General features: G+C 35.8%; 1 protein-coding gene across 1 annotated transcript; it reads left to right on the forward strand.

The window, feature by feature from the left end:
• Positions 1–13,124: 13,124 nt before the first annotated feature.
• On the forward strand, positions 13,125–15,266 carry LOC126599273 (uncharacterized). The gene has a single exon (XM_050265626.1). It carries the CDS (start codon positions 13,320–13,322, stop codon positions 14,985–14,987), a length of 1,668 nt encoding a protein of 555 aa, XP_050121583.1. The 5' UTR covers positions 13,125–13,319; the 3' UTR covers positions 14,988–15,266.
• The last annotated feature ends 384 nt before the right edge of the window (positions 15,267–15,650 follow it).

The following is a 15,650-nucleotide window of genomic DNA, read 5'->3' on the forward strand; positions in this document are numbered from 1 at the left end:
ATCTAATTTATCGAAATACTCTTAACTTGCGAAGAGCAGAATTTGAGTTTGTGTGCAAAGGGGACGGGAACATTTTTTTGGTCAACTAACCTAACTCACATATGAAGGGTTAGATGACACTTTTGTATGAACGAACTGTTGGATTTAATCCAAGATAAATGAACCTTAAGTAGTCTTGCAATGTAATAGTAATAGAGATCAATATTAAGATTGTGGTTTGATTCCTCTATTATCAGTCTTATAATTTTGTGCCTTCGAAGTCAAGTAAGGCTGATTGAATCCTTGATAATCAAGTAATTGTGAGAGTCTCTTTTATGGACTCAATCCTAGTTTCTTAGCTAATATAAATATTGAGGTCCTTGAAGCCCTAATTAACCATGCAACAAAACACTTCTCATCGAGTAGCTGTATAAGGCTACGAACTTGCAGAAGATTTATATATCCTTGTAGCTTTCTTGGAGTTCTAATCAATTCAATGGCTGCTGCTAGAGCTTCTTCACGTCAGTCATCTTTTTTTCATTGTTGTGTTTTAATCGTGTAAACATATCAGGCTAACATAACCTTACAAAACATGGTTGCAACAGTAACCTATGTTAAAAGTAAGATGTTACCACCTTCCCTAATCATCCCCTGACACCTTCACTAATCATTCCCTGACCATCTCTTCCAGTCCAAGATTCCAACAAAGCTACTACTGGACTGCATCTCTCACTCTCATGCTTTATACTTAAAGCATGATCCCATATAACAAGTTCTCATGTATTATCCACACAAATGAGACAATTGAAAATTCATTCTCGTCAAAGTTACTGCTGTTGATTGACTTCATATATTCGAAGGTAAAATATTAATAATGTAAAATAAGATATCTGGAATAAATTGACAAGATATATTGTTCGATATTAAGCACAACACAAGCATGAGAGTTGCAGTTTACGCATCCAAAACTGTGAAGCCGCAGCTTGATTGTTGCACCTTTTCAAGTAATGTACCAGACTATCGGGAAATCTGTGAGCGATCGTATATTAAGAAATTGTATTGTATGTTAAGACCTCTATACTTTTTTCTCAATTGCACGGTAACTTTGTATTATTGAGAAGACTATTACAATACCAACAACCGTTTACAGTTCACGCTATTCCCCATATAGGAGAAGTAACCGATTTTCCTCAACGACCTACCTCTCTAATCTGATAGTAATCCTAATAAACATCTACTAACCGCATGGTTACAAAGTAATACGATCATTACAAACAACTTGTCAAAATCTTGTGATGCCAAGTGGCACCCTATCGTTGTAGGAATTTTCCAGACATGAATTTTGGAATCTGGAGAAACAAAAGTGAAGCGGTGGGTCTTGCGAAGAGAGGTGTCATTCTGCTGTTTGAAATATATAGACCATTGATCTTATTCAAATAGCAATCTAATGGCCATTATTATCTCTAGAAATTGGTAACTCCTCACCAAGAGTTTTGACTTAATTCGAGTGGTGTTGACAAATGGGGGTTGCCCCATTTGAACAGACGCTTTGATCATATATAGACCATATGTTGGCAGATTAAAATCATTCGAAGCTTTTCTCTATATTCTTCTACAAAACCTCCTTTCCATTATTGCCTTTTAATACAAAACAGATAAATTAAAATACTGCAGATTTGGTTTCTATGATCCTTGAGTTTCTTGTAAACCTTCTTTCGGTGTTGGGTTGATTTTCATAAGACGCATATCAACAATAACAAGTTGTTAGGCTTCACTGGAGTCTGAAAGATAACATATTTATACAAGCTTTGAAGCAATCTTTCATGCTTCATCATTACCACAACTCACATTGTTATAAATTTCTCGAAAAATCTGCATGTACTATAAAAAATCAAATAAGTATGAGAGGAATGCATATGATTTTTGCTCGTCGCATACCTTGATCCATTAGTCCGAATGCGCATTTCTTGCTAGGGTTTGAGTGGCGATCGAATGTGCGGGACGTACCGTTTTCATTCACCAGCTGCAAATTGTGAGCTATGCATATAAAACTGTAACTCTAGACATTGTATGTACTGCAGTAGTCACAATCAAAATGCATATCCAATGTATTGTAAAACGACATCAGCAAAGACTTAAACTCCATATGTATGGAAGAGAGGAAAGTCTAGCATGAAAGATAAGAGCCAGTCAGATTAGCCGAAGGACAACTGCCTAGCTGGAAACCCTAATATATATGTGCTCAAGTACTAATCTGTTAGTAACTTGTGAATATATGATATCTAATTAGGCAAGTCATCCTTGGCTACCAAACACGGCTCTTCACCTTCATACAAGACTTCTCTTCCTCTGAACTTTGTTGCCTATGTTCTCCATTGTTAAACTAATTAAGCTTCTATTTATAGCCATTGGAAAGTGAGTAAACAGCAAGATTGTCGCAAATATTGTAGTTCCCTATATGATCAGTGCACAAGATATGGAGCGAATATATTCGTTCCACCAATTAGAGAGTGCCAAATTGTATCCATTTAATTTTCATGCATGTTGGTGTTTGATGTGCTAGCTAGCTCAATCTGCATGGATAAATACCGAGTCTCAAGATTGATAAGTCAAAAGGTACAAATTATAGGTTTCACTTTTGCATGTCACGCCACCATAGCAAATAGAATATATTGGTCTTCGGTGGTCAAGCAACTTGCAGTGGATTTGTTCACAATCTTCATTTGATCTTTCAGTACTATATGGATTATTAGGCCATCTCTAATCGAAAGAGTTATATTTAGCTCTGTTCAAAGTTATAGCCATGTAAGAAATTATTTTTAAATGAACAGTGCTATGCCATATTTATATACCATCTCAAACCGAATAGGCTATTTTTTAGCTCTCGCAATAATTTATTATTTTTAAGTTTGTTCATTAACTCTATTGATTACTTGCATGTTAACAACTTAGACATTAATTGCCACTTAGTACTACAGTCTAGTGGTATTCATTTTCACTTGTAAGTGAGAGGTCTTAGGTTCGATGCTCGTCTTTGGCGAGTTTGAACCACATTATTGCTAGCCCATTGTGAGATTAAACCCACCCCCTTCCCCTTTAGTGTAGGTAATATCGCTTGTTCAAAAAAAAAAAAAAACAACTTAGACATTAATTCAAAGATCACAACTTAGACAACTTAGATATTAAAGATTACAACAAATTAGGAGTTTAAGGAATGTGAAGAATTGAAATAAAATGAGGTAAGATAGTATGGAAGGGTGAAAATGATGTGAGAAATGATGTAGAAATGACTTAGGTATTTATAGAAAAAAAAAACATTTAGAATTTAAACTTTTTTTTTTTTAAGATTTTGTCTTAAAAAAAAAATCAAAATCCAACGACTACATGCATGATGTCAGTTTGCAAGTTGGCTGCTGACAACTTGGGTCCCTCAAACTGGCTAGCTGGCTAGATCAACATGCCCAACCCAATGGCCAAGGGGCTTGAGTTTAGCCTAGTGGGTCTCTTTTTCTTTTGGCTCAAACCTCCATTGGAGATGAGTTTTGTCACTATTTGGGCTAAAACATAGCCTATGGCCTAATCTACTGGAGATGATCTTACATGAAAAATATTTAGCTCGTTACAGTAAAGAAATCACTACTATTACTAATTGAATGTGACATGCTCATAAATTTTTCTTTTATGATTTTCATTGAGATATTTTTGTATGTGTCTGAGATACAATTTGCAATTAAGTAAAAATGACTTCTTAAATAATAAAATTTAAGCAGTGCTCATACAACATTTGTGCATGCAGTCTAATTCTTCCTATCTTTTGATCTTAATACCATTTAGATTACTTCTTCTCACAAATTTCAATCCGCCCTTTATGTATAAACCCCAGTTAGTTAGACTTACAATGGTAGAAAATGGTAAGGCCACAAGTTTCTTAGCCACAGTTCTAACAACTGTGGCCTTTGCTGCACTACCCATAGATAGTCCACTTCTGAGTCTGTTGTAATTAGTCTTTCGCGGATAACACTTTGAAATGCATTATTACCAGTGAAGAAAATATCGATAATATCGGCGATATATAGCCGATATTATCGTTTTTTTGGGACCCCGATATTTTATTAACTTTCCAACTTGTTTTCGGCAGAATATCGCGATATTATCGATAATATCGATAATATCGCGATATTTTCGAAACTATCGCGATATTTGGTATGGAATCATCGGAGAACACAGCCGGAGCAAATAATCCGAAACCCTAAATCCCCAAATTCTAATTCAAAGCAAATGAACTGAATCTACAATACAGGATTCCCTAAAATCGATTTCAGTACAAAAATCAACATGTTTACAAGCCGAGAAGAACGATTTCAGTACAAAAATCAAAGCAAATGAACCGAATCCCTAAATCCCCAAATTCGGATTCAAAGCAAATGAACTGACTGAATCCCTAATTCCTAAATCCCTAAAATCGATTTCAGTACAAAAATCAAGCAACATTCAGATAAATCGCAATCTGTACAAAAATAGAAACCCTAATTCCTAAATCCCTAAAATCAATTTCAGTACAACAAAGGTGCAACATGCAGAAAGATTGAAATCTGTACAAAAATTTAAAGTAAAAGCCGAGAAGAAGAGAAGTAGGAGCCTGGGAACATCGTCTTCCTCACGAATCCAAGACGGCTGGGACAACGTCGTGCTCCTCAGTGGTGTCGACGGCTTGGACTACGATGATTTCCGGTCGATCTCCATGGATCAAGGTGGTTTAGAAGGAAGGCGATTATGGAGTGGTGTCGACGGCTGGGTTTAGGGCGGGTGAGATGGGAGGAGCAGAGGGAGACAGGGAGACACGGAGACACGGACGAGGAGGATCGAGATTCGAGAGATGATGTCTCTGTGTGTGTGTGGAAGAACTGGAGAAGGGGGAAGGGAGGGAGAAGACTGAGAAGTTCTCGGTGAGAACGAAGGCTCAGACCGACCTCAGAGAGAGAGAAGAGAGAAGAGAGAGATTGAGAGGATTCGAGAATATGGTAGTGGAGTGGGAAATGAAAGATCGAGAGAGAGACTGAGCTCCATGTATGGTGTACGTGTGTGGTGTGCGTGTGTGGTGTGGTGTGGGGGGTCTCGAAGTGTGTGTGTGGTGGAGTGTGAGTTTTTCAGTCTTTTTGACTGTCTGAGTGGTGGCGTGTAAGAAAAAAAAAGCATCCAATGCTCCAAATTATTCAAAACCAAATCATTCCAAACCTATGTCTACCTCTCTGATCCAATGAGCCAAAGAACTTTTTGCAATTTCAGAACATGGACAACAAATAATACTGCTTTCATAATGAAATCGTGTGACATCTTTCACATGCAAAACAGGATGATGACCATGGCAGTAGGCGGGCAGGACCAGGAATTGGTGCCATAGGGAAGGACTATACTCGCAGAGAAAGAGGCAAAGGGATTTTGTCAAGTCAAGAAGATGACTCGTTATCTAGAACTTCAGACTCTGTTGGATTGGGAAGTAGTAACTATGGTTATACTCATAACCAACCATTTCCCTACCCTTCATATCCCATTCCTGTTGGGATGGAATCGAGCGACTCATGGAATCAATCCCAGCCTCAATCTTCAAATGATTTTTCTTATGGACAACCTCAACCAATCTCGGATCCATATGGGTGACATATTAACAATTACATGCAAAACTATTTTGGGGATTTATCATTTGATAACTACTCTTCACAATACACTCATTCTACACATAGAGATGATGAAGATAGTGACAAATTTGAACCTCATAGGAACTCTATGTGGTACTAAAGTGTAAACTATTGTACTAATTCATTATATATAAATGATTATGGTGTGTTTAGACTTCTTTCATTAATTACTACATATTTTCTACACTTATAATGTTTGTCAGATCGCTATATAATCAACTTGATAATGTTAAATCCATCATGCAATGCATTTCCTTCCAATTTTTTGTGATAAACTAATAGATAATTGACTAAATAAACATCCTACAAAGTTTCAATAAAAATTTCCAAGTTTTTCTTACAATTTCCGTGGTTTCCATGTAATTTTTATCGATATCGATATTTTACCGATATTTCCATCGATATTTCCGTGTTCTCGGACTACCGATATTTCCGATATCATCGATATTTTCTTCCTTGATTATTACTTAATTAGCAGATGGTGGTTATTGTAGGCAGTTGATGTATGCGAGATGTACACATCAATCAAAGATTGACAAACACTTGTGTCCTTGTGGACAATTGTACTCACAAAGCTCTACCTATTGAATACAAAATCAAAGGTGCATATGGGTAAATACTTTTAACCGGAACTATAAGTTTTCTAGTGAAGTTACGTTGTGTAGTTACTTATAAGTATATAATATTATAAGTGATGGATAATTCTGATAGTTATAGTCTTAATTTTTGATTTATTGTATTTTGAGTTCAAACCCTTATCCCTTGATTTAGTATAATTTAAAATAAAAAATCACTTGTATAAGAAAAAGTAAACAGTATACCTTTCATCTCAAGAATAAGTGTACAATATCAACAAAATATATAATAAATTGAGGATCATACATATTTCTTGGTTAACATGGAGCCATGCAAACCCAATCTATTTCGAATTTTCTCATTGACATTCCCATAACTAGAAAAGAACTTTGAAAATGAAATTGTTTTGACCTTGATTGATCGATCAAACGATCCGTCATCCTAAAAGATTTAATAGAATTTATGGTACGAGGTGACATGACTCTCCTTGACCTTCTTTTATTCCAAAATTCTTGCTAAGATAGTAATATCTCAACCAATATGTCAACATCCCCACCCAAAAAAGAGGAAAATAATGTTAATACCATCCAATTTAATCACCAAATTCCGTTTGATTTGAAAATACATCATCGTTCAATTGTTGGATCACAATTCATTCAATCTGATGATTTAAAATTAAAAGAATATATAAAAAATAAAAATAAATATGTAGATGAAAATTACCCTCTAATAATTTTGTCCATCATATATTCTAAGCTTGTTGCTCAAAAAAGCAACTACCCCGACAGCAACAAGTCCCATCGCTTGAATGGCATTCAACTTTATTTGGTTTTTGGTTCTTGTCTAGGGCAATAACAAAGAATACTTATGCACGTGGAATTGTGGTTGTGGATGTGTTTTGGCTTGAGTTGATTCTTCTTCTACCCGATGACTTGGTTTGAGGTGACATCTAAACGTATTTGGGAAAAAAATATCAGGAGAAAAAATGGAAAACAAAATGAGTGGTGAATTGACTTAATAGTTAGAATTTTTTTTCAATGAGTTTTATTATAAAAGATTTTGATGTTATTAATAATGGAGTCATTGATTTACAAGTATTAATATATTTTGTCATGTTTCTAATATGGAACGCTCCCCCTCATGTGAGACATGTCTTTAATGGGCCATACATACAACGAATTCCACATTAGTAGCCTCTATTATTAATTTCAAGCAACAAATCATCAAGTCAAGTTAAGTTATGGTTTGGTCAGGATCTTGTTCATAATTGGAATTGTCAGGAGTCTTGTTCACAATTGGAACTGTCAGGAGTCTTGTTCACAATTGAAACGGTATTTTGGCCGGTTTGGAAGGAAGTCGCTCTAATTCCATGTAAAGATTTCAAAGTCAGACTAGCAATCTAGTACTAATCATATTGATATTATAGCAACTTAACTAGTTGCACACCTGAAAATAGTAACATTATATAGTATGACAATATGAAGATAACACGATATCTTCAGGATTTGGGGCCTTTTCGTCTAAGTTCAACTTCAACTTGAACCTCACAATGCAATTTAAGGGTGGTCAAGATTGGTAGGTTTGTGTTCATAATGTTCTTCGTCTATAGGCCCATTAGATTTGTCCTACGCATGTCTAAGTTCATTATCAAACCCATCGCAACACTTTCATGAGTGTGAAACGGAAAATTAATCAATAGTAGTGGTTTTCTCTTTTGATGAATTTATAGATTTAATCTTCAATTATTCTTATTTACACTATCATTTTTGTTAAATACAAGCTTATTTAATCAGGTCCGACTTGATTAAATAATCTTATATATTTTTCAGGTCGGGTTACGGTTCAGAATTTTTGAAGTTTTTTTTTTTTTTTTTTGTCAAATGATAGATTTTGTTATATTAGATGTTAGATTAGTGATCAACGAGATTTAAACTTATGCCGTCATGTAAATGCTCAATACTTTTCCACCATTGTGATAAAAGACCACTTGCCAGAATTTTTTAAGATTAAACAAGCTTGTATTCAGAAAATTTCTCCCATTATTGTACTTTAAGAGTAATTATAGCTTATACTAAGACCAAAAAAAAAAAAGTTTTAAACTAGTTGACGGTGCAAATTGGACATAAAATAAGAGATATAAAAGAACATAATCGATTGCATGAGTTTTTTCATTTGTTTTTGGTGGAAGCATTGCATGGGTATCACTTCAATGATGGCATGCATGGTAAAACGTAGTTATTGATGCAAATCATTGACTTTTTAATGAATATGAATACTATTAATCTTTGTCCACTACATCAAAAGAATACAATTTGTCATTAAAAAGAATAATATTCTACATTAAATATAAATATCACAAATGGAAGGCATTTTTTTAATTGTTGTTGCTATTTTACTCGATGATGTCAACATGATCGAGACTTCATTCAACATTCATGATAAACAAGGTATTATGCCGGCGATGATATGTGCATGCAATGCTTACGTACGTATGCTTAATCGTTAAGTTTCCATAAAACAACTCCTCTTAAACTTCCATGCATTACTACTTGTCTTGCCCGTGCTTAAAGATGATAATAATAATAATGATAATAATAAGGGTGAAATACAGGTGATTCCAAATTACTATCAACTTTTTAAAATATTTCAAATTAATAATTATCTAACGTTTTAAAATTAAATATTGGATCGGTCAGGGTCATTGGAAATTTTATCACATTAAGTGATGACATTACTAGCATTAAATGATGAGGTGGACAAATATTAAAGTTAGTTTTCACTAATCAATGTCTTTGGAGTTCTAATCTCCCCTCCAATAAACTCATTTTACTCAAGTTAAACTATAAACTTGCTTACCTAAATGTCGTCAATTTGGAGATTCAAATTTCCATAGTTGACTTGAGAGTAAAACAAGCTTAATAGATGTTCATTTTTCAAAACTTTAGGTAGTTCTTTGAAATGTTTAAAAAAGTTATGATCAATTTAGAATCACTCCTAGTTTTTTTTTTTATTCTTTTTTTTTAAATCACCCTTAATGGTTGAGTAATTATCCAAACTTAAACCTATTAATAAGCACCTAAAATTCTTGACCGATCACCTTTTCTAGTATTAATATAATATAACTGAGACCAGCGATCCCAAATGTTTGAAGAAATGGCGATTCTTAATTTCCAATTGACCATGGGATGGTGAAAATAAAATTAAGGAAAAATTAGTATCCGGTCCCTAGTTTGTAGGGTTCATTGACTAAAACCTTATTAGTTCTCAAATTTTGATTCAAGTCTCTAGCATTAATGTGATAATAAATTTACATGTTTATTATATAATTTTTTAATATAAAAATTAGTACTTAATTTAGGGTTTAATACAATTTAGGGTTTAATACTCACACCTCTATTAAACTTCTAATTAATTTTCAATTCAAACATTTCCAAAATAATAAAAAATTAAATTAAATTAAGTTTGTACCTATTGGTTTTTTTTTATATATAAAAAGATTCTCAATTTTTTAATCTTAAATGTACCCATTCATATAATTTTTCAAATTTTTTAATCTTAAATGTACCCATTCTCAAATATATCAATTTGTTATATGTAAAATGTACCTTTTTTTTAATATAAAATCCATTCAAAATTTTTAATCCATGTTTAAACTTATATGGGTACATTCTTTTTCGTTGATTTGAGAATGTATCCATGTTTTGGTACAATAACTTTTTTTGTTAATTTTGGTTAATGTACCCATACATATATGTACACACACACAATATAATAGAGAGTATAATTTATATTTTATTATTTTTAATCCCATAAATTATGGGTTTTATTTAAAATCTCATTAATATAAACAATTACAAATTTCAATTTTTAATTTTTAATTAAAAAATATAGTAACTTACATTATTACATTAATGTTAGGGACCTCAATCAAAAATTAAAAACTAACAAGGTTTCAATCAAAGAATATTGATAGTTAGGGACCGCATCCAAAGGGTCCCTAAAGTTAATTTGTTCTTATTTTTGTTTGGATTTCCTTAGGCTATACAATTGGAAATAATTATTTGTGTTTATAGTTTTAATTTATTTCCAATGTAAATTTAATAAAAAAAAGTTGATCAATAGTTTCAAGATTCGTCAAATATTATCGTTTATCTCTCTTTGATTTCGAAAAATAAAAAAAATAAAAATTATTGCTTAGCTATTAATCATCATTTGAATTATATTCAGGATTACTGATGATGTATTTCTGCGTACACTTTTTTTTTCTTTTACGAATGATAGAATAATTATACAAAATTCCTATATAATAAAAATTGGTGTGGCTTATTTCACTGACAAGAAATAGATGGGTGCCAGAATGAGAGAGTAGAGAAAGTGTAGGGGTTTTTAGTGCGTGTTATTCTCCTACATAGTACATTTATTTAAAATGAGAGGAATTACTTGTCCTCCAAGTACATACAATCTTATAGGGAATAATAACTAGTAACCAAATCTATGTAGGATTTACACAACTACACTTTAATATAACATCTATAACACTCCTCATTGAGTGTGTAAATATTCAAGTAAATTCGTCATCAGATAGAGTTAGGGAAGTCAACTCGTCGGCACTGACTTGGGAACACACTAGTCTCAGATAAAGGAACTTGCATATGGAACTAAGTCTCACAAAACCCCAGGGCTATGGTAAAATCCAATATGGGACATAACTCCATAGTCTAAGGAAAAATACGTGAGAAAATGCAAACCCAATTAAACGTCTACGGGACGTACACAAGGGTATGACCAGCCCAAAATGGATATCTTGTTAAAACCTCGTTAAGTAGTAAAAACCCAAAGGAAAAAAGAGTACATTAAGGTCAAACGAGTATACTTCAGAATACTCTCCTGAGTTTGACATAATTCCAAAGAGAACTAACAATGTTACAACTCAGAAAGTTTACGCATAACAATTCATTGAGCAAGCTTTTGAAACGTCATCCGAAGCAAAGACTCGGTGAAAAGGTCGGCCAAGTTGTCCTAGGAACGGATTTGCTTGATTGTAATTTTCTAATGTTCTTGTTGCTAATGTGAGAAGAAGAACTTCAATGCAATGTGCTTTGTGTGTGTCTCCTTTGATGTAACTATTTTAAGTCATTGTATACATGATGCGTTATTTGCATAGATCGTTATAGGGACGTCAAAAAAATATCTTTAAGTGGAAGCACTTCAAATAAAAAACAACTAATAAATACAAGTAAAACTAATGAAAAATGCTTGAAAACTTTGAGTTTTAATGATAAAGACAAAATAAAAAGTAAAGTGAATAGTAATAGGATTGAATTTTTAGTGTAAAAATATGATTTTTCGTTAAAATAAACAGTACCAGAATCTTTTCGTTAAAGTTCTTATAAATAAATGCTTATTTACCTTTACCAAAAAAAAAGTTTAATTACCAAAAATATAACTAATGAATAAATAGTTAAATGGACCAGGATCCTCTCCTGAGCAGATGGAGAGGATCCTCCTGACCAAGTTCATCTAGCTGTTCATTTTTTATCCAACGGCTACAAACAAGGTATCCCTTTAAAAGTTATAATAATTATAACCGTTGAATAAACAATGAACAGCCCGATGGACCTGGTTAGGAGGATCCTCTCCATCTGCTCAGGAGAGGATCCTGATCCTAGTTAAAGTATCTTTCAGTGGGCATTTTTCTCCAGTGAAGAAGACGCGGTACTTTTAGCCCAGATACCGATAAACACGTATGTATGGCCAGCCTAGCCGGCGAAAAGTCACATACTTAATGTCATAGCAAAACTCGTCAACCTTCGACCAAAAAAAAGAAGAAAAAAAAAGCAACTCGTCAGTCAACCTCTTCCGTCACAGCCCAATAGCATTGGCCAAACCCACCACTGACGCCAATCCAACGGTCCAGAAGCGGCGGTGACGATGCCGTTGAGGGACAACTGCAAGATTACCCCCGAGTTCGGGAGAAAGACCAGGACAATTGGGAACTTTCGCTTTCGTACCTGTCACTGAGAAACTCTAATAAAGGAGGCGTATACGTGAAAAGAAGGTGGGTCCTGCTTCCAGTCGGTCGGAGGGAAGGTGGGACCCGAATTTGGCTCAAGTCCCGATTATTATAACCTGATTTTTCGGCCGAGCCGGGTACTCTGACTAGTTGTTTCTTCACTTGCTTTCTAGCTACTTGTGTTGCACGCGGTAGTTAAACAAACGGCGCGGACCATGTCAGCGTTTCCCTTCACGTTTCTAACCAAATTCCTTATTTAGTTTGTGTTAGATAAAATGTTTACATCTTTTCCGGGTTAATTTGAAATTGTGGTGTTTAAAAAAAAAAAGTTTATTAAAAAATTTAGAACATCAGCTAAAAACAAGTGTTTTTTTTAACTACTATTAATGATAGTAGAAAAGCATAAAAAAACAGAAGTAGGGTCTACCATACTTCTAAAAAAATAGTTTTTTTTTAATGACAAGTATACTTTTACATATTTAACAAAATTAGAAATTTGTCCCTACATTATTTTATTTGACCATTATTATATTACATTAAATACCATATCATTTCTAGTCACTTAACATATTTATAGCAATTTATATAAAAATTTACCACACTCAAACACTTTTTTTCTGTTAAAATCACTTTTACACAGAACATTTTATTAAATATTCAACAACTTTATTTTACAACTATTTATACTCACAACACAATATAAGCAATTTTTTTTTAAAAAAAGCACAACAATATCAAGGTAACTCTAACTTGGAGAATAAAATAGATAACAGACTTAACAGTAGCCTAATCCAAGTCAGTTAAAGGCGCGTGAAATTACGGTCGGCAGTTGCGTGTACGCCGAAGCCGCCGGTCAAATTCCACATCACCTCCCCCACTATTTCTTCTCCTCCGCCACCACCTCCCCTGCTGTCGTCGTTTACTTGCTCCAACATTTCCCCACACACACACTCTCTCTCTCTCTATCCTACGTGTAAACCCTAAAAAGCAAACCCCCAAACTCTCCATCTCTCTCTCTCCTCACTTTCTCTCTCTACACAGAGCGAGCAGAAGCCATGAAAGAACCAGAGAACGACCCAATCGAATCGTCGACCCAGCTTATCTCTTCCCTCCACGACCAAATCCCACTCATCCAAAACTTCAAAGGTAAATGGGCCTTAATCCGGGCCAAACTCTCGGAGCTCCAGGCCCAGCTCGTCGACTTCGCCGACTTCCCAACCTCCACCTCCCACCCCCTCTCCCTCCACCTCCTCCTCTCCATCTCCCTAACCCTCAGCGACGCTGTTTCGCTCTCCCTCAAATGCCAGACCTCCAATCTCTCCGCCGGCAAGCTCCGCACTCAGAGCGACGTCGACTCGATCCTCGCCCGCCTCGACCGCCACGTCGCCGACGCCGAAATTTTGATCAAGAGCGGCGTCCTCCTCGATTCCGCTGTCTCGTCCGCCGGCAGCTCCTCCTCTAAGAGGGAGACGGTCCGGGCCGAGTGTCGGAACCTGGTGACTCGGCTCCAAATCGGAGGCGCTGAGTCGAGGAACTCGGCAATGGAGTCGCTTTTGGGGCTTCTGCAGGAGGACGACAAGCACGTGATGATCGCCGTGGCGCAGGGGATTGTTCCAGTGCTTGTGCGGTTACTCGATTCGAGCTCAATCGTAACCAAGGAAAACGCCGTTTTCGCGATATCGATAGTGTCGATGGTGGAGAGCAGCAAGCACGTCTTGATTGCGGAGGGTTTGTCGCTATTGAATCACCTGATGCGGGTGCTCGATTCGGGAAGTGGGTTTGCGAAGGAAAAGGCTTGTTTGGCGCTTCAAGCTCTGAGCTTTTCGAAGGAGAACGCGAGGGCAATTGGGTCCAGAGGTGGGGTTTCGTCGCTCTTGGACATTTGCCAGGGCGGCACGCCCGGCTCGCAGGCTTCGGCGGCGGGTGTGCTGAGAAATTTGGCTGGATTTGCTGAGAATCAAGAGAATTTCGTGGAGGAAAATGGGGTTGGTGTGCTTTTGGGGCTTGCCAGTTCTGGGACGGCTTTGGCGCAAGAGAATGCGATTGGGTGTTTATGTCATTTGGTTTCTGGGAGTGAAAGTTTGAAGCTTTTGGTTGTTAGGGAAGGTGGGATTGAGTGCTTGAAGAATTACTGGGACTCTGGCTGGAACAATAACAATCGAAACCTTGAGGTTGCAGTCGAGTTCTTGAGGCACTTAGCTTCTTGTTCTCCGATTGCTGAAGTGCTTGTTTCAGATGGGTTTGTAGCTAGGCTTGTTGGGGTGTTGAGTTCTGGTGTGTTAGGAGTGAGAATTACAGCAGCTAAGGCTGCTTATGAACTCGGGTTTTGCTCAAAAACTCAAAAGGAGATGGGTGAGTGTGGCTGCATTGCCCCATTGATCAAAATGTTGGATGGTAAAGCTGTTGAGGAGAAAGAATCGGCTGCGAAGGCCTTGTCGGTGTTGATTTTATACACTGGTAATCGAAAGATTTTTAAGAAACATGGGGGTGGAATTGTGAGTTCAGTTCAGCTTTTAAACCCATCAGTTCAGAATTTGGATAAGAAATATCCTGTTGCCTTATTGGCATCGCTTGCACATTCAAAGAAATGTAGGAAGCAAATGATTGCTGCCGGTGCTTGTCTACATTTGCAGAAACTCGTCGACTTGGAAGTAGAGGGGTCTAAGAAGCTTTTGGAAAGCCTCGGTCGGGGTAAAATTTGGGGTGTTTTTGCCAGATCTTGACGATAGGAGACACGACGAATGCTGAATTTCGGAGTATGGAGGTACATGAAGATGATTCACTGTTCTGTATGTACAATAGTTGTGATTACTCTTAGTTTTGGCTTTTGATTTTCCTTTGTATTTTTTTCCAATCTTGTTTATAATTGCTGTTGGTTTATGGTAGAAAAATTAAATTAGCTTCATTGTATCTAGTTGTGGTGACCTAACTGGATAGGCATCTAAAGCTTTGTTTTCTCAACAAAAAAGCCAATGATTGATGTTGCTGCCTGGTTGTGAGTTCTTACTTGTGTTGCTAACATTTACCTGTTTCATTGACTTCACAATCTAGCCAACCATAGTTAGTAAAGATTGAGCCTTATTTAGGGTAGCGATTTCCGCCCAAGGAGAAAACGGGAGTGCGAAAATCACTACCGCTATTTGACTTAAGAAGGCTGATTCCACATTTATCATTTTCTTGCTGTTATTTTGTGAAGTAGTTGATACAGGAATTGACAGTTTACCACTCTGTATAATTTATGATCGATTCAAAGCAAGATTTTTGGAATTTTAGATTGGTTTTTAATTGCAATTTAATTATTTATTAGAGCGGCTAATTCCAAATTTCATTTGCCGATCCAATTTATGCACTTGGGTTCAATTTTCTCAAATTTCTTGAGTATTGGT

This window comes from Malus sylvestris, chromosome 14 (genome assembly GCF_916048215.2).
Source record: "Malus sylvestris chromosome 14, drMalSylv7.2, whole genome shotgun sequence".
NCBI classification, from domain to species: Eukaryota; Viridiplantae; Streptophyta; class Magnoliopsida; order Rosales; family Rosaceae; genus Malus; species Malus sylvestris.